General features: G+C 46.0%; 1 protein-coding gene and 1 non-coding gene across 3 annotated transcripts in view; both read left to right on the top strand.

Moving 5' to 3' along the window:
• The first annotated feature begins 1,718 nt into the window (after window positions 1–1,718).
• MINK1 (misshapen like kinase 1) overlaps window positions 1,719–24,237 on the top strand; it is a 62,659-nt gene continuing 40,140 nt past the window's right edge. For both annotated transcript variants that reach the window (XM_087825927.1, XM_087825928.1), the window contains exon 1: window positions 1,719–1,900. In XM_087825927.1, coding sequence (XP_087682053.1) covers window positions 1,844–1,900 — 57 coding nt within the window. In that variant the 5' untranslated portion in view covers window positions 1,719–1,843. The remainder of the gene's footprint in view (window positions 1,901–24,237) is intronic.
• Window positions 6,496–6,597, top strand: LOC148091208 (U6 spliceosomal RNA). The gene has a single exon (XR_015715957.1). It is a non-coding gene; the product is annotated as a U6 spliceosomal RNA (small nuclear RNA).

Consider the following 24,237-nt stretch of genomic DNA (forward strand, 5'->3'; position numbering starts at 1 on the left):
CCAGGTATAAACAGAAGAGCCAAACTCAATCTTAGTGAGTCAAGGAAGGCTTCATGGAGGAAGTTTAGGACAAAACATGTAACACAAAACAAAGGGCAGTGGGCATGGTGAGAATATTCCAGGGAGAACAAACAGAAGTGCAAAGGCTGGAGGAGGGTTTGTTGAGTTCTGAGAACTGGGATTTTAGTATGGATAGAATATGTGGGGTTGAATGGTGGAATATTGAAAAAACAAACCAGGAGAAGCAGGCGGAACCTTGAAGAGTCTTTGATGCCACACTTTAGGCTCTACTCAAAAGACAGTGGGGAGCCAGTGAAGGGTCTTAAATAGGAGAGTGATACCAGATTTGAGTTTTAGAAAAATCACTATGGATATAGAAAATTGATTTAAGGGGGTTGGACAAGGAGACCAAGTAGGAGACTTGATAAGAGTAATGGAGGTAAGCAATTGTGGCTTGGACAAGGACAATGGCAAGGTAAATAGGAGGGCAGGGGAGCAAGTCTGGATGTGTACCTGAAAGTACTAAGGAGAAGGATCCAGAAAGGAGGGTGTTTGCCCCTTTCCAGGGACTTTTCGTTATTCAAACGCTCCTGAGTGATGTTTACATTAAAGCTGGTGGTGGGGTCTTTGAGAGGATAGTATTGTTTTGTAAAGTGATCTTGAGGATCAGCCTTTTCCCTTAGCATCACAGTGAAAAAAACGCCCAGAGAAGCAAAGCAACTTGCTCAAGGTCACACAGCATGTCAAGGGCAGAACATGACTCCTTGTTCTTCACATGGAATTACCCGGCCTCTAGTGAGGCTAACAGGTGTGGGTGCTGTGCCAACATGACTAAACCCAAGGTGACCCTAGCACGATTTGAAGGGGTTGGGCAGATTCCCCCCCCCCCCACGCCATCCTTTCCCCCACACGTGGCTTCAGTGATCAGTCAAGGAATAACTGTTGAAACAGTTCCTTTGTGCAGAACAGGAGGTTCAGAGAGTGCAGTCTGCGGTAAGAGGACCTGTCCTGAGATCTGAGCTCTCCTCCACCACCCTCTCCAGCCAGGGAAGGGGACAAGGGGTCTTGGGGCAGCTAGTCCCACCCGCTATACCCCCCAACTCCCTTGCGGTTTCTCCAGCCAACTTCCCAGTGAGAGGCCCCACCCTCAGCGGCTCCACTGTTGCCATGGCAATTAGGTGGGTGGACAGCCCATCCCATCTAGAGGCCACCCAGCCCTCGCGTGGGGAGTTACCATAACAACCCCCCTAGTAATAGAGAGGGTTGGGTTCCTCCCCCTTCCCCTGCAAATAGGTGGGTGGCTTGACTGGCAGCTGGGCACACGACAGAGGAGGGAAAGGGAAGGAAAGGCGTCAAAGGAGAACTAAGAAGAAAATGGGGGAGAGAAGGCAAAAAACAGGGGAAGGGAAGGAGACTCGTGTGCGCACGCGCGGCAGCTGGTGGGCGCGCTCCGCGGCCGCCTCGGCCGCCGCCCACTTCTTTCAAGCCACGCTCGCGCGCTCGCTCAGCCCTCACGCGCGCCTTTCCCTACCTCTCCTGCGCTTGCGCGCAGGTGTCGGCGCCTAGGGGGAGGGGGAACCCGGCGCGCTCGCGTCACGTTCCCTCGTCCACCCTCCCGGCGCACCGCCACTGCGCGCCTGCGCAGGAGAGTCGGCCGGCTCGGGTTGCAGGCTCCCGGGCGCTAGCTCCTGTCAGCCGGTGGGTCGGTCCTCCCGCCGGCCCTCCCCCTCCTCGGTGGTGTCCGCCCCCAGGATCCCCTGATGGGGGAGAAGTGGCGACGGCGGCAGCGGAATAACCGAGCGGGAGCGTGAGCGGCTCCGGGGCCCCATTCCCCGCGGAGGCCATGGGCGACCCAGCCCCCGCCCGCAGCCTGGACGACATCGACCTGTCCGCCCTGCGGGTGAGCGCGCCGTCCCCCAGCTTCGCCCGGGTTCCTGTCCCCGCTGCAGGGGAGTGGGTTGGCTGCACGCCTCACGTGCTCTCCGGGGGCCTTCTCCGGCAGCCTGCCCAGTCCCCCTCGGCGACCCCCGCTCCTTTCCCGGGCGCCCACCGCGGCTGGGCCCCCGCCCTCTGCTATTCTCTCTCCACTTGCGGCAGATTCTGGGAGCCAGTTCAGTCCCCACCCTGTGGTGCCCCGCCCCCACACTTCCCTGCCACCTCTACCTTTCCTAAGGTTTCCGACTCCTTTCCTCCAAGGTGTTCGATGGTCACCCTCTAGTTCCCCTAACTTAAGCCCCATCACCAGCAGAATCTTTATTATGGTGCCCCTCCCTGGCCCCCCCACCTCCTCTTGAGCCTCTTTCAATCCTTGCCCTTACTTAGGTCTTTTTCCTCCCCCTCTTTTTTTCTGGGTTGAATTTTGACTTTGCAACTGTCTTGAGAAGCCTCCGGGTCATCGCCCTTTATCCCCCCCGGCCACCGCTGAATTGCATCTCTACCTGGTGGGAATTTCAGCCTCCCACCGCCACCCCACACCGCCTACCGTCGTCCTCATGCCCCTGTTCAGCTCTCCTTAGTCCTCTTGTGTTTCAAGTGCAGCAGTCTAGAACCAGGCATTTCCGGTCTCAGGGTCCCTGAATATTACATTACCAACTCTGCAGTAGTGTGGGGCTGGGAGGAAAGACAAGTGCATTGGGGGAGGAGGGGAAGCATTTATTCTGTTCAGAAACTCTAGCATGGGCTGGGAAGAGGATGTTTATGTATGTACACACACAAAACACATGCTGTATGCGGTCAATCAGGAGGTTTGGGAAACTTGCTGGAGGGAGGGGGAGGTAATGGAGATCTCTCAAGGGAGGGGCTCATTTGAAAAGGAATAAGAAGAAACTACTGCAGCAGGAATTTCTTCGAAATACCTATTTATTGTTACTCCTGGGGCGGTTGCATGCCCTCATTTGAGAGCTTTCAGCAGCACTTAATGTGTTTTTCTTCAGCAGGGAGCTCTGGCTTAAGGGGCAATTCAGTGATTTCAAGGTGAACACTCCAGACTATCACCCAGGTGGTGTTTTTGTCCTGTGTCCTTCGGGCTAAGGTGTGGGGAGAGCAGGATTTCCCGTCTCTGGGTTAGCTTCTCTGGAGGCCCTGTTTAAATTGTCTTCTGGCTTTGGAGTTAGACAGGGAACACTGCCAGTATCAGGAAAAGGCGGTCAGCCACACAGGTGCCCCGGATATGACTGGAGGGGAGAGGGGAATTGAAGAGAACAGAGTCATGTTAATTGGGTTTCTCTAGGTGACACAGTTTTTCATGCCTTTCAGGTCATAATTTGTTTGGTACAGTGTTGGGCTAGGAGACCTGACTTGCTGGAGATAAGATGATAAGTTGCTGAGGAGGGAGACTGAGCATTGAATTTCTTTCTGTGTGTGTGTGTTGTTGGGGAGAGCCTCTGAAGATTTTAGGAGGGAGATTCTTAAGGTCAGTTTAAACTTTGATTCACAAGTTAAGCCAGTTGGGATATAAGATGGTAATTCAGGCTCCCCTTGATTTGCTCCTCTCTAGGATGAACCCCCACTTTCCCTTCTTCCCTTCCTACTTTGGTTGTTAATTAACTCTGGCTACAGGTTCTGTGGCTGTGGTGACTGAAATATAATAAAAAAGGGGTGAGTTCAAACCATGACCTTTGATTTAAACCTTGTGGGACTCTGCCTGGGATTCTGTTTTCCTTTAGCCTCCTCTGCTAGTTTGGCCTGGATCCTCAGCCTGGGATTTCCAGCAATCCTGCAAACACCCTTTGACCTTGGATGTGGTATTTCCCTTCTGGATGTCTCTGCTTGAAGCAGTGTGTGAGCCTCCTTCCATAGTTGCCTCCTGCCTTATTCTCCTCTCTCCCTCCAGAAAGGCTGCTGACCTGCTCCCAAGTGCTCTTTCCTGCCTCAGGCTTCTTCTTAAGAAAGCATTCCCCTCCCCCCACTATCACCCCAGTACTACAGAGCTTGAGGGGGAGCTGTGCTTTCTTTGAAATGGGGCTAGAGAGGGCCAGCTTCCACCTTGCAGCTGACCTTTTCTCAGTGCCTGTCCCCTCTACTCCACCTCAGAGAGCTGCTGTGGCACTGGGGAGCAGCTAGCTCAGTCAGTCATCTCTTGTTCTGTTCCTGTTTTCCAGTGAGAAATTGGTAACCTAGAGAATTAACAGTGAAGATGTTTCCCTTTACATCATTTTGTGTTGGGGGGCCTAGGGAAGGGGATGAGAGAGGAACATATGCAGCATTTATTAGCTGGTCTTGAAGAGCCCAAATTGTTGTTCTCCTCTTGTTTCAAGGTAACGCTTGATTTTTAGCTGGTGATGAAAGTAATAGTCTGATATTAGGGAAGATTGAATTGCACTGATCTCTTATGTGGGAAGGCCAGGTGTAACTGCCACTTTGTGATCACAGGCACACTTGACCCCTCTGAGGCTTCATTCCACCATCAGCACAGAAGCATGGGGTTGTATTCCTGAGTTCAAGTCCTGGCTTTCTCCCTGTAACCTTGGCCTTGCTCCTTCTCCACCCTTACTTGCTACAGATTTTGCAAAGAGCCTTAACCTCTCTAAGTCTCTGTTTCTTCATTTGTATAAGTGAGGATAGTATAGTACTGAACTCAGTTGCTGAGGGTTAATGGAATACCACATGCTAACTACTTAGTCCAGTTCCTGGCACATAGTGACCATATGCTAGCCCTTGTTGTTGTTAATTGTTATCAAATGGCAATCAGAGAAGCCTTCTAGGACAACTGTATTTAAAATAGCACTCCTGCCCTTGCTGGTTTGACTCAGTGGTTAGAGCATTGGCCCATGGACTGAAGGGTCCCATGTTTGATTCTGGACAAGGGCACATACCTCGGTTGCAAGCTCAATCCCTGGCCCTGGTTGGTGCACGAGCAGGAGGCATCCAATCAATGTGTCTTTCTCGAACTGATGTTTCTGTCTCTCTCTCTCCCTCCCTCCCTCCCTTCCACTCTCCCTGAAAAGCAATGGAAAAAATATCCTCGGGTGAGGATTAAAAAATAAAATAAAAAAATAGCACTCCCTCCCCTGCTTAATATTTACATAAAATTTTATATACCGTTCCCTTAGTCTATTTTATTTTACTTCATAATATTTATCACCAACTGACATACATATTTATTTTCATCAACCCTGACTAAAATATAGTTTTAGTGAAAGCTAGGATTGTGACTATTGTTCATTTTTGTATCCCCAGTGCCTGTAACAGTGTTTTGCACATAATGGGGGCTCAAATGTTTGTTGAATAAATGCATGTTATAATAAGTGAAAGCTCTTAGCACAATGCTTGCTTAGAGAAAGCATTCAATAATTGTTCCGCTTGTTAGGCTTCCTCTTAACCCCTCTTTTATATACATACAATTAAGAATATAATTTTTCTGAGTTGTTTTTGGAATCAGACCTTGTCTGGTGATAAACAGAGTTCTGGAAGCTTCCATCTGAACAATGCCCGTGAAGTAAAGTTAGGATCATTCAAGAGAAGATTTGGGCCTCTTGTTTCAGACCTTCTCTGTGTCCAAGCTTGGTTATATTCCAGAAGAATCTTTTCACTTGGAACTCTTGGCTTCTCACAAAGGACAAGTATCAGTGGAAGTGGACGGGACAAGGAGGGAGCAGACCCCAGGCTGGCCTCTTTCCTTTGCGTTGCTCCTTTTGGTTGACCCACTTCATAAATCAAACAGCTTATCTTTACTGTTCAACCAGCTGGAAGTTTTAGACCGCAGTGTTCCTTGAAATTATGGAGCTAGGTACAGTGTTGCTGTATTAAAATAATGTCATGGAGCGCAGTCAAGAGGGACTTGTTGCTAGGTAGTAGTGCTGACAGAGATGTTCTTTTTCCAATGATTTTGTGTTGTTGTGTCTGTTCTTTGGAGAAGTCTCTTCCCCCTCCTTGTCTCTGCATGAGACTGTAGAGCCAGCACCACTTGGAAAGCTGGCAGTTCTGGGCATGCATTTCTAGGCTGCTGAGCAACGTGCGACTGCTACTGTGTTCTGATGTGCTAGCTGTCCAAATGTTGATGACAGATGCCTCAGGCAGGAGATTGGGAAGACTGACCCCCGACAGCAGAAATAATGGCATTAAATAGTGACTTTTTTCTTAGAGAACTGCAAATGGGGACTGGGGCTGTTTGGGGAACTCATGGCATTTGGAGTGAAGTGAAATGCTGCTTTGGCAAAATGATGGAAGGAAGATTGCAGAGTTTTTGCTCGAACTAGGTGTTCAGCCATTCCCCCAAATGAGGGAAGAGACACCACCACCCTTTATGCTGTGGGATAGATAGATAAATTGCCAAAGTCCTTAAGTGATACATGGAAGGGAAGGTCTTTGGAAAAGTGAGGTTTTGACCGTTAAGATAACATTAAGAGGATTAGGAAGAGAGCCAGCTAGCTGGTCTACCCCCTCAGACTTGCCCTAGGAGTTCAGTTAACCCTATGCTGTATAGAATTCTGATTTCAGACTTGGCCTCCTCCATTCCTTGCAGCTTTGAACTGTGTGCCTAACACAGGGTAATTAGTGCTTGGCAGCACATATACTAAAATTGGAGTGATACAGAGAAGATTAGCATGGCCCCTGTGCAAGCATGACATGCAAATTTGTGGAGCGTTCCATATTTTTTAAAAAGAAAAAAACACACAGGGTAACTCATATATCTTGGATGTGTAGAGTGTCCTCACTTGTCATATTGGGGACAAGATGGCAGAAAGTGTGTAACCACTCTTTACAAGGTTGCACTATAGCATAGGTCTATAAATAAGGAATGTGGTAACCTCTCAACCCAGAAATATAAAACAGTTCTGGGACTGGAGAGCATCTCCAGAAGCCATCTGAGAGTCTGTCTGACTAATCATTCTGTCTCCAAAGTTGTACCAGAGAAAGTTAATAATATCCTTCCCTGCATCAGTCAGTCACCAATCATTGTCAATCTGCTGTATTGAAAATCAGGTTCTAGGTACAGTGGAACCTTGATGGTTGAACTTAATTTGTTCAAGAAGACTGTTCAAGAAGCAATTTATTTGAAAAGTGAATCATTTTCTTCCCATTAGAAATAATGTAAATTGAATTAATTCATTCCAGACCCCCAAATGATTCTGTTTTAACCTTTCTTATATACACTACATGTCTAATGTACTATTTAAACAAACACTTCTTCAATTTATTGAATTTACTAGCCTTAAATGAATTACTTCCAGCACTCGTTAGAGCGGTGTCTTTCAGGAGGCCAGCGTGTAGCATCTTTGCTTTTTCACGTGTCATTGCCTCCAAAATGCTGGAAATGCTATCACCAGCTAACTGCTTTTCATTTATCCAAATCAACAACAGTTTTTCTACCTCTTCAATTGCCTGTAATCATTGTTTGCTTCACGCCATTAGCAACAAACATTGGCACTCTTGATGGCCTCTTTACCTTTTAAAATTGGGCTAATCATCCATTTTGCCAGCAATAAAAGCAAAGAAAACCCACAAAAATATTCACAGCATAATTTCCTGAGATGTTAATAACATGAGGTTTAATGATAAACTGACTCATACCAGTGCATTCTCTCTTTTGTGACCTGAGAGACACTTTTTGTCATGCTGATACATCAGGGGTTGTCAGGTCCAGAACCAGAAGTTTAACAACCCAGGCATTTTTCCCATGAACAGTTTGGTTGAGAATCAAATTGTTCAAGACGGGAGACATTGGAGAATTGAGGTTTGACTGTACTATGGGAAGGACATAATATTGTGCTCAGTACTATACTAAGCTGTTTACTCAGAGCTCTGGGAGCATCCACTTAAGAAATGTCTTTGTGCTCTGGCTGGGTAGCTAAGTTGTTTCCAGCATTGTTCTGGTGCAGCTTCAATCCCAGTTGGGGCACATACAAGAATCAGTCAATGAATGCATGGGTGGGTGGAGCATTCCATATTTCTCTTGATATTTCTCTCTCTCTTCCTTTCTCTCCCTCTCCTGCCCTCTCTCTAAAAAAATCAATAAATAAAAATTAAAAAAGAAATGCCTTTGCAAGCTCATGCTCTCCTTTTCTGAACTGTTATTGCTTTCCTCAATATCTAAGAACCTTGGAGGAATTTCTTGTTAAATCTGATTGCCATGAATTATACTCATTTTCTGTTATGCTGTGGTCATTGATCTTGAAATCCAGGCTTTTCCCTCCCCCAGCAACCACTTTATACCCCCGACTCCCTCAGTCTTTTCTTTCCTAGGTTGGAGAAGTAGAACAAAAAGTAATCAGGTTAATAAGTCAACTCTCAAAACATTTCTTGAATGCCCACAGAACATAAAAAGATGCGAAAACATTACTTAGTAGAAGACTTGGATCCCGTCCACAGCCCACATTCATTGTCTCCTCTTTCCTGTTCTTCCTGCCATTCTCCTCCCAACCAACCAGTCCTTCCTTGACTTGAATCTTGGATTTTCCCATCTACAGGAAGATCCTCCAGATAGTAGTTGAAAAGGTACTGGAGGCTCTTTATAAAGGTAGGGAATAGTAGGGGAAGGAGAGAAGAAAGGAATGGAATTATAGCGACTCAAGGAGCCCCTGGAGATTTTGTCCAGTGGCCAGGCCAGGTAGCCTGAGGACATACTTGCTAACTGTGGGAAGACCTAGAACTAGGCACAGAGGATATAGTGATGAACAAAACAACCACTGGTTTTCCTGTAGTGTAGGCAGTAGGGAGAGACGTTAATAAAATAATCATATAGCCCTGGCTGGTGTGGCTCAGTTAGTTGGGTGTTGTTCCATGCACCTAGAGGTCTCAGGTTTGATTCCTGGTCTGGATACATGTCCTGGTTGTGGGCTCGATCCCCAGTAGGGGGCATGCAGGTGGAGTTTGGTGATGCCCAGAAATGGGGCCATTCTTAGGGTGGAGCATTTGGTCAAAAACCAAGGGTTTGGGGCCTGAGGATGGGGTGGAATTTCCAAAAGGATTTCTTCTGAGCTTTACCATGCAAGGAAAAAATGGTATATTTGTTTCAAAGGGTAAGGGCATATGTATATGGAAAGGGCATATGACTCATATGACCCTCATTTTTATTTAGTGGGGGGAGAATCTCTGAGTATGGAATCTGTGGACTTACATGTTGCTCAGCAGAGGGTGGGTGAATGTGCTTGTTGTCTAGAGAGGGCCTATGAGAGAGAAGAGCATATCACTAGATTTTATTTTTTTTAAATAAAAATTGTATATATCTAGGGTATACAATGTGATGTAATTTTTGTTGTTGGGTTTTTTTGGTATATTTTTTTTGTTAACTACCCAAGGATATTTTTTCCATTGATTTTTAGAGAGAGTAGAAGAGAGGGAAGGAAGGAGGGAGAGGGGGAAAAAGAGAGAGAGAGAGAAACATCGATGAGAGACACATTGATTGGTTACTTCCCGCATGAACCCTGACCAAGAGATCGAACCTGCGACCCTTTGGTACTCCGGCTGACGCTCTAACCACTGAGCAACATGGCTCAGGGCTACATGATGTTTTGATATGCATAGTGAAATGGTTACTGAAGTCAAGCTAATTAACATATTCATCTCCTCACATACTTACCTCTGACTTTGTGTATCACTGGATGTCATTAGCCTGAGTGGTAGCCAGGGTTGAAAGATAGGTGTCACAGAAATAAGTACAAGTAGGCCCAGTTGTTTTGATCAGTGGGAAGTGAGATTCTTCCTAACATTAGATAGGTAATGTATATAAATAGATGAGACTCTTAGTTTACATTGTGTACAAGTAAAGGGTGAGTGGGGTGTGTAGTGGGAGTGTTACTGATTTTGCATGTTTGAAATGAAACAGGGTTGGGGAAGCCACAGCCTTGGGCTTCTTGGAGGAGCCAGATTCCAGGAGCAGCTTCAGTGGTGGTGGCAGTGGGGGGGGGTTGGCAGCATAGAAAACAGTGGGATGGACTGTGAGAAATGTTTGGTGGCACAGTCTGTAGGGGGAGCCTTAGTGTCTGCAGAGAGATGCATGGAGGAAAGGGACTCTGCCTAAGAAAAATGGTGGTGGTTGATAAGGGAGGAGGCGAGAAAACCTTTGAAAGAGGAGGTAGTTAGGACATCAGACTCATCTAGGAAACACATGTCTCCATAGCAGGAGAATCTTACAGGGCTGAAGGTGACCAGTGAAGTGGAGAGCTTCTGTAATCACAACTGGGATCCCCCCGCCCCCCACTCAGAGTCTGTGACTGAGTCAGTGCATATGGCAGGGAATGCACCCCTGCCTTGCCTCCAGGAAGAGAAGGCCTCCTTAAAGAAGACCTGCCATTAGCTGGTCTTCTGAAGAAGAATGGGAAATTCCTCACACCCTCTGCTACCAGGAACCATTTGAGGCTGTGATCTGAAGGGCTTGCAACGTGAACCACAGGTTTGGAGGAGTTTTCTATGAACAGCGGTGCTTGCAGGGACAGATTGAGGATCAGTAGGGGCTGGGTGAAGAAAATTCCACCTCCTTCAGGAGTTACCTCAACTTCTGCTTTTTCTTTTTTTTTCTTCTTTTTTTTATATCTTTATTGATTTCAGAGAGAAGAAAGGGGAGAGAGAGAGAGAGAGAGAGAGAGAGAGAGAGAAACATCAATGATGAGAGAGTCATTGATCGGCTGCAGCCCGCAACCCGGCCATGTGCCCTGACCGGGAATCGAACCCTGATCGCCTGGATCCTAGGTCGATGCTTAACTGCTGAGCCACACCCGGCTGGGCAACTTCTGCTTTTTCCATGAAGCCTCCCCTGACTTTGCCAGCCCTCATTCTTTGTGTTCTCCACCTTCTTACAGACCTTACATTTTAGCATTTGGTTATATATTACCTCCTACCTCATATTGAATAATATTTTGTGGTCTTGTTTTTCCTATCACTTCCTTACATATAGGGACCAAGATCTGTATTTTCCATTGATTCCTCACAGTGCTTACAAAAATGCTGAACATATAGTAGGGGTTCAGTAATTACCTATTTGGTAAGATATATAGATCTAAACATTCCTGTGATTTGCCCTTTCCTACTAGATTTAGTCCACAGGCACCAAAGTGTGCCTTTTATATGGTGGGCACTGTGTAACAGAAAACAATAGAGCTATTTATTCAGTGCACTGCCTTCCAGGGGGTGTTTGGAAATGTTGGGGAGGGGGGTTTAATTGTCACTATGTCTTGGAAGCACTAACAGCATTTAATATTTGGGGATCAGAGATGTTAACCACCCTGTAATGTCTGGAAAGCACATTGAAAATATTTTTTTTACCCAAATTTCCAACATTGCCTCTTGTGAACTTGTTATGGACAAGGGAAAGGTCAGGTGAAGTGCTAGGCAGGTTTCTTCATGAAGTTAGAAAGTAGTTCCTAAGTGACCTTTTACTTTTCTTTCGGTGGGGAGAGGAATGTAGGCTTTAAATTACTTTTGTGCATGGCACGTATCTCTTCTAACAGGGTTTATTTGTCTGCCAGCACCCCTTGGGGTAAAATGGGCTTGCTTCTAGCCAGACTGTAAGGAAGATTTTCATGTTCTCTCTTCACCACCCACTCTTTCTTTCAAGGCACATTTGTAAGAAAGTGGCTGAAGCATGTAGTTTTTGGTCTTTCATTCCAAGTGGCTCAGGAAAGAGTCTTAAAAAACACACAGACAGGCACCCCAAAGCCTAAGCAGCATGAGGCAGAGATAGGTGTGTGCACACACAGTGTTTGAGAGGGACAGCACCTTTGTCTCTTCTCTCTGGTCACCTTGAAGACAGAGGTGTCATCACTCAAATTTCAGGAGAGTAGCGAGAGGCAAGAAGGCAACTTACCTAGTGTATTCTTTGGAGAAAAACAGCTTTGGGGGTGGGTGAGTGGCTAGGAGTAGAGCTATTGATGGGGACAAGTTGATGAAACTGTCAATTCACTTCTTGCTATGTCCTTATCTAATTTAGGAGAGCAGAACTTGATGGGTTCTTGGTCTTTGTCTAGCTAAGATTTAGAGAAAGTCCCTCTAACCATAATACATACGGTCATGCTACATCATGGATACTAGCTTGTGGTCTGTGGTGTTGAGGGGACAGGCAGCATGTGGCTCAGAAGTTTGTCAGTTTCTTTATTCCTTTAGACCTGTAGTAAGCCCTTCTTTTCTCTTTCTTCAGTTCAGAACAAAGATTGCTCTGATACAAGTCATTGATATTTTAATGTGTATTCTTTCCGAAAGGGTTTTGGGATTGGAATAAGAACATAATGTACACTTACTATGCAGTAGGTTCTCTTCTTATGTAATCTCATTATCTCTTACACTAACTGAGGTGGATGATATTATCCTCATTGTCTTCTTTCTTTTCTTTTTTAAAATATGTCTTTATTGAGTTCAGAGAGAGGAAGGGGAGAGAGAGAGAGAGAGAGAGAGAGAAACATCAATGATGAGAGAGTCATTGATTGGCTGCCTCCTGAACGGTCCCCACCGGGGTTCAAGCCCGCAACCCAGGCATGTGCCCTGACCAGGAGTCGACCTGCAGTCTCCTGGATCATAGGTCCATGCTCAGCCACTGAACCACAGTGGCTGGGCTATCCTCATTTTCAAGATGAAGAAACCAAGGCTTATAGAATTTGGAAATTAAAATAACTTGCCTAAGGTTTAGATAGCCAGTAAGAGGCAGAGCCCAGGTTCAGACTCAGACTCCAAAACTTGAGCTGGTTCACTGCTGTGCTGCTGGGGCCTGCTCCCAGGTGTCATGATATATGTGTGGGTGCATGTTGAGGGGAGGGTAGTGTGTAGCTGACATTCTAGACTATGTGCTTTGAGCAATATCATTTGCTACTTGTTTTAATTGTAAATGTGTGACCTGTGGTGAACAGGCTTTATGAGCTTAGGTATAGCACACTATCCATGATGTTTCTGTGGTAAAGTATTTGGAGATTTGGAATATGGCTTGTTTCATGGATTAGAGACAGCCCATATGAGAAATGGTTATTACCCTCCAGGAGTACATGGTCTAGATCTGTGTCTTGGTGAAGAACAGGTTTTATTCATATACCTGGGACATCTTTTGAGGAGAAGAGGGAATAAGTGACTTTAGCCTAAGCCTTTGGGAGCTGCTGGTGGGTTGGCATTGGTGGGTACATGCTGGGAATACAAGCTCCATGGGGCCTGTGTCCAGAACTGAAGAGAGATTTCTGGATGTTCAGCTGCCTGGCAGAGCACTTTGATGACAGGAGAGGAAAGACATGCAAAACAGTTCAGAAGCTTTACTCTGGAGGAAAGACAGTTGAATGACTCAGAAGAAAGCCTGGTCTTTAGAAGGAGAGGAAGGTTGTCTTACCCTCCTTTAAAATTTTTTCTTTTGTTGTGGTTAAATCTACACAACATAATATTTACCATTTTAACCTTTTTTTGGTTAATTCTCACCTGAGGATATTTTTTCCATTGCTTTTTAGAGAGAGTAGAAGGGAGGAGGGCAGGAAGGAGGGAGAGAAAGAGAGAATCATTGATGTGAGAGAGACACATCTATTTGGTTGCCTTCTACATGCACCCCAACTGACCGTGACTAGAGATCAAATCTGCAGCCCAGGTACATGCCCTTGACTGGGAATCAAACGCACGACTCTTTGGTGTGCAGGCCTACGCTCCAACCACTGAGCAACACTGGCCAGGGCATTTTAACCATTTTAAAAATATATATATCTTTATTGATTTCAGAGAGAGGAAGGAGAGGGGGAGAGAGAGAGAGAGAAACATCAATGATGAGAGAGTCATTGATCGAGCCCACAACCCGGGCATGTGCCCTGACCGGGAATCGAACCCCGATCGCCTGGATCCTAGGTCGACGCTCAACCGCTGAGCCACGCCCGGCCGGGCAGCTATTTTTAAATGTACAGTTCAGTGGCTTACGCACACTCACTTTGTTGTGCAACCATCACCACCAACCATCTCTACAACTTTTTCATCATCCCCCCAAAACTCTGTACTCATTAAGCACGAATTCTCCATTCTCCCCTCCCTGGCAACCTCCCTTTTTGTGTGGGCATTTGAGCAGGAGGCCTGACATAGCAGGTGCTTAATATTCGTTGAGTCAGGTGAGGTGGCCTGTCTCAGAAGTCCATGTGTCATCAGCCAACCAAGAATACTCCCCTCCCCCTGGCTCCATTGCAAGGTGACAGGGATTTTAAATGCAGTGGCTGCATGGAATCACAGGAGGATTAGGCAGGGGAAAGAGAAGTTAAGGGTTTCTCTTCCTGGTTCAGCTCCTTCGCTGTCTCCCAGCATGACTTGCTTTCTGGTTCTGTTGCGCTGTCTGCATCATCTGGCTTGTTCTCAGCTCTTCTCGTACTGGGGTCTGGGGGATAGGTACTAGAGGAAGTTGGGAAGAGGGTCATTTAGGAGATGAAGGTAACAAAATATAAGAGCATTTCTGCATTTGTGTGTGAGGGGTGTATGTGTTAGGGGGACTCCTCCATGGTAGTAGAAGAAAACCACCCTTAGGCGAGTTCCTTGGAGCTGGTCGAGTATCTGTCCTTCCTATATATTCCACCTTTCCCAAGGGGCGGCCAGTGGTACATCTGGCTGGCAGCTTTATTCAACAAGCGTGTATGCATGTATTGTTAGGAACCGTTCTAGGTTGCAGAAGCTCATATGTGGGTTACAAGTAAAGGGAGAGTAGGTTTTTAATATCGAGTGGTGTGAGTTTGGATGCTTCTCTCCTGTAGGATGATGGGCATGGAAAAGTCCTGAATTCTTATGGGAGGAAGAAGGTGGTTAACTGCTAAAGATGTTTTGGGGAAACCATGGGTATCCTTTTAGGCCCCTTTGATGTTCCCTTCTGGGCCTTCAAGCCTGCACAGTTTGGAGCTGGGTCAGGCTCTGCATCCCTCTGTGGTGTCTGCTGCCCTGGATAGACCCAAAGCATGACCTAGAATTGAGTTAGATTTCTTAGACCAGTTCAATGGCCTCCTCACTTTCCTTTGTCCACACCATTTACAGTTTCTTCTTTGATCTTCATTGGGAAAGAGGCAGAAAGGAAGGAGAGACAGGCTTAACTCTCAAGTCATCAGGAAGAGAGGAAGGCAGGAGAGCCCAAGTTATAGAGAGGCCTGTCTTACAGGTCAAAATCCAGGTCACAGAGGCCTTGAGCTGGTAGGTTGGGGGTGGCAACTTAGGGCCCACTATTCAGTGCTATGTCCCTACATCACCAGTTCTGTTGGATCCCACGGGCTGAGGGAGAGTTTAAAGACTGGTAGTCCTTTTCCCTGTCTTTTCTGCACAACAGAAGGAGGCTGCACATGTTTAACATTCTCTTCTTCAGGGTCTGCCCAGTACTGAATGGCCCTTCACACCACAGTCCCTCTCACTGCAACCTAAAGCCTGCTTTTCTCTTAGATTGAGCCTAAAAATCTAGTACACAGGCACTCTGTCACAACACTTGCTTAAACATCTGAATATCAGATGTGTGATTTGCAATGTAGTATATGTAAGGGAAGGTGAATTTATGGGTTGGTGATTGTGTGTGAATTGGGGTTGATTGTTTTCCTTGGACTGAGCCTGTTTTAGCCAAGCCTGGTGCTCAAAATTTGAATGAAGAAATGTTCCACTCACTCCCTCTTAAAAACACTGCATTTCTTAGGTGTTATCCTGCAGTATGGCATTACGCACTGCTTGCATATGGTTATCATCACCATCACTAATAAAAGTAAAAAGTGATTTAAGTGCCTGTGTGTAAAGCAGACCATCCACAGGCCATCTTACATTTTTAAGGTGCTAGCAGTAAGTAAGTCATGGTCTTAGAGATAGTTAGGTCTGGCTTCCAGTACTCCTGCGCTTAACCACTCTGCTGTATTGCCCAGTCCCCCTCCCCGCTGAAACAAATGGCTTCTATGTATTTCGTCAGTCTGGGGTCCAAGGTGCATTCTGTGCAGATGAGGTATGTTTCATAAGTCAATGATAAATGCTCCGTTACTCCCCAGATCCCCTGCTCTGGCCTACTATGTTCCTCAGACTAGGTAAAATTGACAGTCTCCAAACTGTCAGGCCTCCTAACTAGAGGCCTACTGAACGGAGGGGCTATTGGAGCTCAGGCAATGTGATATATGGAGTGAGTGTGGCATTAGGAGCTGGGCCACCTGGTTCCAGTTTCAGTTCCATCTCTAGTTTACAGGATGTCATTTCGCTAGGACTCGGTTTCCTCACTAGCAAAAAAAGGGGAGGGGGCATGAGAACAATGGCTCTTAATCACAGGCTCAATCAGAATCACCTGGATACCTTCTTAACCTACATATACCCATGCCTGCCACCAGAGGTGATTCAGTCATTCAGGGTGGGGCCCTGGTGTGTGTGTTGTCCCAGGTAATCCAACTCGGATCTCCTTCCAGAACTACTTGACCAGATGATCCCTAAGGTTTTTCTAGACCCAGGAGGCCACTCCTGCCTTCTTTCCTCCCTTCCTTCCTAAAAATCTTTGCGTGCCTTCTATGTGGGGTACACTGTTTGCAGCACTGACTTAAACATCTGAATATCAGATGCGTGATTTGGACTGTTTGAAGTATGAACTTCGGTGTATACACTAGAGACTGTTTTCTGAGTCTTTTAGTACTTAGTGGAGAGCAGTCAGACAAGGTGAGGATTGACCTGGGAAGAAAGGGAATTTTTACTTGGGTTTTAAAGCTAGGGAGGGGCTAGAAGGATAGGACCTTCCCCATCATCACTCACCCCCCAAAGCATAGCCCTGGAGACAGGCTTTAATTCAAAACCCAGTTCTGTCACTTAATGTGTGACCTCTAACAAGGTCATTACTACCCCCATGCCTCATTTTCATCGTTTGTAAATGAGGATAATAAGACCCATCCAATAGGGCTGTTGCGAGGGTTAAAAGTGTAGGTCTGGTAACTTCTCATTAGATAGATGATAGCGGCCTGACTTCTCTTATGAAGGAAAGTACCCAGAAGGGGTGTCTCCTGGGGTTCTGTTAATATTCCTCTCCTGTGTTTTCTTTGGGAAAGAGAAAACCACCCAGTCTATTGAGTTCTATCTTAATGGCTGTGGGTGGGTGATTCACTGAGCCCCCAGGTGTAGGCATAGAATTCCATGAGCCTGGCTTCTCTTTCTCTGCCCTAGAGCCTTCTACCATCTCCTGACAGCCTTCCAGCTTCATTGGAAGAGAGAGCAACTTCAAAATCTAATACCTGAACTTGAAACTCCTGTTTGTCCTGCCCCCTGAGTCAGGAATTTCCTGTAGTAGCTAGGCAGTCACTCTGGCCCTGCTTACCCTTTTGTGTAAAAGGCTCTCTGGGCCCACCCAGAGGAAGCACTGAACTCGGGGTGGGGTGGGGCGGGGCGCCAGGAGACACCCTCTGCCTCACCCTTGGGAACATTCTGATGGGGATACATGGCTTTGTTCTGATGTGTAAGTCAGGACATTCACGCAAAAATGTATAAAGTGCTTTGTTGAAAGGCAAAAGGCAGATTGCTGGCTGGGTGGCTGGGGCCTCTGGGCTCCTCACAAGCCCTTGCCTGGAGATTTAAGACTCTTCCCTGCCCTGGCCAGTTGCTTAGTGGTTAGAGCGTGGCCCTCGGACTGAAGGGTCCCGGGTTCAATTCTGGCCAGGGGCATGTACCTCAGTTGTAAGCTCCGGACCGAGTCAGGGCACATGCGGGAGGCAACCAATTGATGTCTCTCTCACATCCATGTTTCTCTCTCTCTCTCCCCTCTCCTCTCTCTCTGAAAAGCAATGGAAAAAATATCCTTGGGTGAGGATTAAAAAAAAAAGGACTTTCCTGCCTCAGATTCTTCATCCTTCCTCACTACCTGACCTTTGCTTGCTGAACTCTTACATTTTTGGTCTCAGCTTAAATATCACTTCCCCAGCAGGCCTTTTCTGGCTCCCCTACCCCATCATAACCTCCCTTTAATCTTTGTAATAGTGCTCTGTACTTTTTTCTTCATAGTCTGTTATGGCTGGATTTGTATAATTTGCCATGTCCTTAATGTCTGCTTCCTGTAAACTCCATTTCTGTTTTGTTCATTGCCACATTCTAGTGTCTAGCATGCACTCAACATTTGATATTTGAACTGGTGTCCTGGGCCCTAGAGTTGATATGAATGCAGGCAGGGAGGGTTTTTTAGGAAAAGAGGAGAGATGGGCCTGGTAAAAAGTTGGGTGAGCATATTTGCTCCATCTTGTTGGTCAGGAAGTTCCTTCTGTCTCACCTACATCCTTTGGGCTGTAATTTATTCCGAGTTGGTTGTTGGTGGGGCCAGAGAATATCTGGTCTCCACCCTTGGGAGACTAACTCTGGTCTTCCTTTCTAAGTCTATGATTCTGACAGCCCCCCCTCTCCCTCCCTGCTGGCCCCACCCTTTACCTGCTCAGACTGACTCAGCTTGTTCTACCCTTCCTTCCAGATTCACTTTCCATAGTCTTTTGTAGCATTCTTTCCTAAGTTCTCTCTCATGGCAGCTGGTTGGTCTCCCATCCGGAATTAGAAGCAATACAGGGACAAGACAAGTCATGGGTTTTCTTGGTCATAAAGCTTCCCCAGTCTCTTGCTTTGGATTTGTGGACACCTGACTCCCACCAAAGGAGGTTGGCAATGAGGTAATGATTTGTTTGTGCTCCAATTGAAAACCAGCAGTGAGAAGCCTTATTATTATCCAGCCCCTGATTACTGTTGTCCTCTGTGAGTTTGGTGTCTGCCAGCTTGAATGAGCTTGGTGTCTTCCCAGCTTCCTTGCCTGCCTCCTCCTGCTTCCATACTCTGCCCTTTCTTGCTCTCCCTAGGGTCTGCTTCCCAGGGACTCCCACTCCTCCGCCCCTTTCAGCCCTACCTCCAAGGCCATAGATCTTTTTCTCTCCCTTCTCTTTAACCTAGCCTCCTCTCAGTTCTACTTTTTTAACTTGTTTCTTTTCTCCTGAGCTGCTACTTCTTCACTCTAAATCCCAGTAACACCAACAGGCTTATTAGTAAATCCCCTTTTTATTATTTTTAATGTGAATTTTTAAAAATTGGGGTAACATTGGTTAATAAGATTATACAGCAGTGCCTCAGTTTTCGAACGTCTCTGTTGACAAACATTTCGGTTCACGAACGCTGTAAAACCGGGAATAAATGCTTCGGTTTTCGAACACACCTCGGAAGTCGAACATGCTCCACGGCTTCAGCTGAGGGCAAGATCCTGAGGCCTAGCTGTCGGTTGTTGATCCCTCGGTTTTCAAACGTTTCAGAACTCCAACGATCTTCTGGAACAGATCACATTCGAAAACCAAGGGACCACTGTATAAGTTTCAGTTTGTGTATGACATTATAATTTGATATTTGTATACACTATAGCATGCTTACCACCAAAAGCCTAGTTTCCAGCCCTGACCCTTATGCTTAGTGGTTAGAGCATTGGCCTGTGCACCAAAGGGTCATAGGTTTTATTCCCAGTCAAGGGCACGTTCCTGGGTTGCAGATTCCATCCTCCGCCCTGGTCAGGAAGCATGCTGGGAGGGAAACAATCTGTGTCTCTCACATCGATGTTTCTCCCCCCCCCCACTCTCTCTAAAAATTAATGGAAAAAATATCCTTGGGTTAAGATTAACAATAACAAAAAAGTCTAGTTTCCATCTGACACCACATATTTGACCTCCTTTACCCATTTTGCCCTCTTCCCAACCCTCCCCCCCCCATAACCATCAATCTACCAATCTTTTGTCTGTATCTCTGAGTTTGTTTTTAGTTTGTTTGTTTTTCTTGTTTCCTTTTTGTTATATATCCCACATATGAGTGAAAACATGATTTTTGTTTTTTTCTGTCTTAGTTCGTTTAGCATAATAACCTCAAGATCCATCCATATTGTTGCAAATAGCAGTAGTTTATCTTTTTTATGGCTAAGTAGTATTCCATTGTAGGTGTACCACATCTCTATCCATTCATCATTGACAGACATTTTAGATTTGGCAGTTTTTCCTTGCTCTATGGGAGGTAGTCTCTTCATAATGACTATGCAAATTTGTAGCACTTCATGGATTTCAAAATGTTTTACATCCATGAATTCTTGATATGAGATTGGGTAGATCAGGAAAAGAGATGCTGAGAGGTTAAGTAATTTTATGATTTGGTTAAATTACATGAAAGAATTAGAACGAGTGCCAAGGCCTTCTGATATTTGGTGAAGTATAAACACCAACCATTCCCTATCATTCCATTTTACTACATTCCTGGCTACCTTTCTGCTAAAAACTAAATAAATAAAATCTGTTCTTGAGCTTTCCTCTTAAAATTTTGAACCAAACAGATTGTCCTTGGAGGTAAGATTGCCTTCTGTCCTTCTCACCTAACCTGTCCTCTGCCCACTTTTTTCTCCGTTCCAGAATACTTAGCTGGTTTCTCCTCCAGGAAGCCTTCCCTTCATCTCTTCTTGCCCTGTTGCTTCCTATAGTCTTTGGGTCCTTACTGTTACCATTTGGGTTTTGCCAACTACATTGGAGTTCCCTGCTTTAAGAAAGTTTTCTAATAATATATATTTACCAAGTATATAAATTATGGGGTGCTGGTTCACATGACAAAAAAGGATTCAAGCCCCTAGCCAGTTAACTTGGTTAGAGCATCATCCCAGTATGCCAAGGTTCAGTCTCTGGTCAGGACACATACAAGAAGCAACCAATGAATGCATAAATAAGTAGAACAACAAATCGATGTTTCTCTTTTCCTCTCTCCCCCTCCCCCCCATCTCTCTCTCAAATCAGTAAGTAAAAATTTTAAAAAATGATTTACTTTTAGTAGCTGTCTTAGTGCATTGCTTTTAAGTGAATATTCATGGATTATTTTGAAAGAATGGAGATAAACCCAAAACTTGTATTAGAAACCATTGTATTAAGGAGAGGGGAAGGTTTTTCTAGATAACACCAGCTTTCTTTTATGCCTGCATTTATTCATTCAGTAGAATGTAGTATTGAATATGTCCCTGACCTCCAAGAACTTAGGCTAGCAGAGGAGACAGACAGTTAAGGAATCAATCACAAAAATGTAATTGGGCCCAGCCGGGCGTGGCTCAACAGTTGAGCGTCGACCCAGGATCCAGGCGATCAGGGTTCGAATCCCGGTCGGGGCACATGCCCAGGTTGTGGGCTCGATCCCCAGTCAGGGGCGTGCAGGAGGCAGCCGATCAATGACTCTCATCATTGATGTTTCTATCTCTCTATCCCTCTCCTTTCCTCTCTATGAAATCAATAAAGATATATTTTTTAAAAATGTAATTGGTGCCAAGGGATAGTACAGAGTTCTATCTGTGAGAGCAGAGGATAGTCAGGGAAACTTTCTGGAGGAGGTGATGTCTACATCAAGGTCTGGTCTGGAAGGATGGGCATGGCACATCCAGGTAAAGAGGGGAGTGAGGTGCTTGGAAAAGCAAACAGCACATGCAAAAAGACCCAGAAGTGAAAAAGGGCATGGCAGATTAAAAGAACTGAAAGAGATTTAGTAGAGTATAGGGCTCTTGCCCCTCGGCCTCGTTCCCAACCTAGCATGAGACGAAACGTCTCCAACATGGGAACCCGCAAAGCTCCAGATAAACTGTCCCGGTGATAAATGTAAGGCAGTCATATCTGAGCCTGAGGAAGAACCTCTTTGTCTCATGGACACAAATGGAATCTAGTGGACAATGCCAGGGGTGGACCATGGGAAGCCTTCTTGGATTTGCCATCAGAAGGCTAAACAGGCTTGAGCTCTGGCTTCACCTGACATTTAACTTCTCGGAGACTTGGTTTTCTCATCTGTGAAAAGGGGTAATAATTTCCACCTGGCTTCCCTACAGGTCTGAAGTGCAAATGAGATAATGACTGTGAACGCACCTTGTAGATTATAAGGTGCTGGGCAGTTAGGTGATAGCAGCGGTCATGAGGTGATGAAATTGATTCTGCTGACTGCATTAAGATCAGACTGCTTTGATAGCTTATAACATTTTAAAAGCAGAGACCTCAAAAAGTTGAGACTTGGGAAGTGAGTATTGGAGAGGAAAAGGGAAGGTACCACCTCAGCTGCCTAGAAGACTTTACAAGATCTGCCAAGTCTGGGCAGCGGATGGTTGGAATGACCTCCAGCAGTCTTCAGACCTGAGAGCAGGGGTATTCCTAGGCCTGCAGTTCTCCATTTTCCCTTAGAAGGCTCTGGAGGCAGGCGGAACTTCAGAAACAAGCTGTTTATCTTTTAGGTTTTTTGGTTTATTTTTAAATTTCTGACTGTAATGGTATTTATTTTTTCCCTTTTTCCTTTCCCCACTTCTCTGGCTCAGCATCAGGAAGGGACCATCTGTCTCCTGCCTCATCTGCGGCCATTTTAGAACCAGCACAAGGCTGCTTGGATTCTGGTCCATCTTCTCTTTCCCTCCCTCTCCCTCTGCCTGACTTTCTGTCCTCTGCACTCTCCAAAAATCTCTCTCATCTAGCTCCAGGTTCCCAGATCCTGGGTATGGAGACATGGAGGGGAACTGCTCCCAACCTCCTTGCTGAGGCAGTGCCCCCTCTCCTTTGGCTGGTTTCTGATTAGAATGATATTTATGTTCATGTATGTGTCATGTCTGAACTTGTTTTTGCCTCTGCGTGTATCTGCAAGTGTGTATATTCATGTTCATGTGTGTGTCCCAGCATAGAGACTCAGGAGGAGTGACTTAAAAACTACTGCTCCCCCAGCACATCGTTCCTGGACTTTTTCCCTCCCCTCTCCTATGGGAGCCTACTTGATTTCTTCCCCTCCCGCACTCCATTTCCATAAAAACACTTCAAAACGTGTATACCAGTCAATAGATAAACAAAGGACTGGCACTTCATAGTGTGGAACCAGAATAAAAGGATCCAATTCAGTTCCATAGTATGAGAGGTAGGGTTAGCCCAGAGCCGTTTTACAGAGTGATGGGAGCTGGGGAAAGTTTTTTGAAGACTTTGTTCGAGTCCAGTTTATTATTGGACATGATAGACAGTGGGGGATTAATGAGGGTTTTTTGTTTGTTTGTTTTGTTTTTGTTTTTTTAACCCTCACCCAAGGAGTAAGGATTTTTTTTTCTTTTTTTTTTTTTTTTTAATCCTAACACGAGGATATTCTTTCCATTGCTTTTCAGAGAGAGTGGAAGAGGGAGAGAGAGACATCAATTGATTGCCTCCCACATGAGCCCTGACTAGGGCCGAGGATCAAGCCTGCAGCTGAGGTGCATGCTCTTGGCCGAAACTGAACCCGGGACCCTTCATTCCTCAGGCCGACGCTCTAACCACTGAGCCAAACTGGCTGGGGCGAGGATATTTTTTCCCTTTGATTTCTAGAGAGAGAGTGGAAGGGAGAGAGGAGGGGAGGGGAGAGAGAGGGAGAGAAACATTAATGTGAAAAAGACACATTGATTGGTGGCTTCCCCGATGGAGAGGGGTCAGAGATTGAACCTGCAACCCAGGTGGAACTGAACCCTGAGACGCCCTGGTGAGCAGGCTGACACTCTAACTACTGAGTCATGCCCGAGCCAGACAGGGCTGTTTGTTTTTAATCCTTACCCAAGGACATGCTTGGAGGAAGGGAGGGAGGGAGGGAGAGAGAGAGAGAGAGAGAGAGAGAGAGAGAGAGAGAGAGAGAGAAAGAGAAAATTCATGTAAGAGAGAAACATCAATTGGTTGCCTTCCAAAGTGCCCTGACCCGGAATCCAACCGGCAACCTTTCACCTTTCTGTGCACACAGGACGCTCAACCAACTGAGCCACTCTGGCTGGGCTGATGAGGATTTTAATCTTCCTTTCGTTCTCTCTTCCTTCCAGTTTTTTGGTTCAATGAAGAGGTGCTCTGATGTTCAGTCTCCTTGATCAATTTTCTTTCTCACCATAGGAATATTTCATCTCTTTCATGCTTAGACTTTGGGCCTGCTTTCCACACTGAGCCCTGTGGGGTAGGAATGGGGGTGATGCTACGTACTTCCCCTGGTTGACTTAGCAGTAGATGGAGACTGACTCAGGACTACCTCTTGCAGGGACAGGCAGGCAGGCATCTGAACCGTTGAGCCTTTGAGGCTGTGTCTGGTTTCTCTGCTTGGATACCAAGGAGGAGGTGACATGAAACTTTTTTGCCACTTTCTTCCTCCAAGTCCACACTTCCATTCCCATGTTTTCCCTCTTACACACACACACCTCTTCCTGTATGTTTCTATCATCTGCACACACGCACACATATCCTGTAGCTACTCACAGCTCGTTGAGGGATGTCTAAGTTTCCACCCCTCTACCAGAATACTCCCCCGAGTCCGTATCCCTGCCAGTGCTGAGTAGGCCTGTGCCTTGTGGGGCCTGAGCTGTTGGAGCAATCCTGTCTCTGCTCA

Source organism: Miniopterus natalensis, chromosome 17 (genome assembly GCF_054644295.1).
Source record: "Miniopterus natalensis isolate mMinNat1 chromosome 17, mMinNat1.hap1, whole genome shotgun sequence".
Classification (NCBI taxonomy): domain Eukaryota; kingdom Metazoa; phylum Chordata; class Mammalia; order Chiroptera; family Miniopteridae; genus Miniopterus; species Miniopterus natalensis.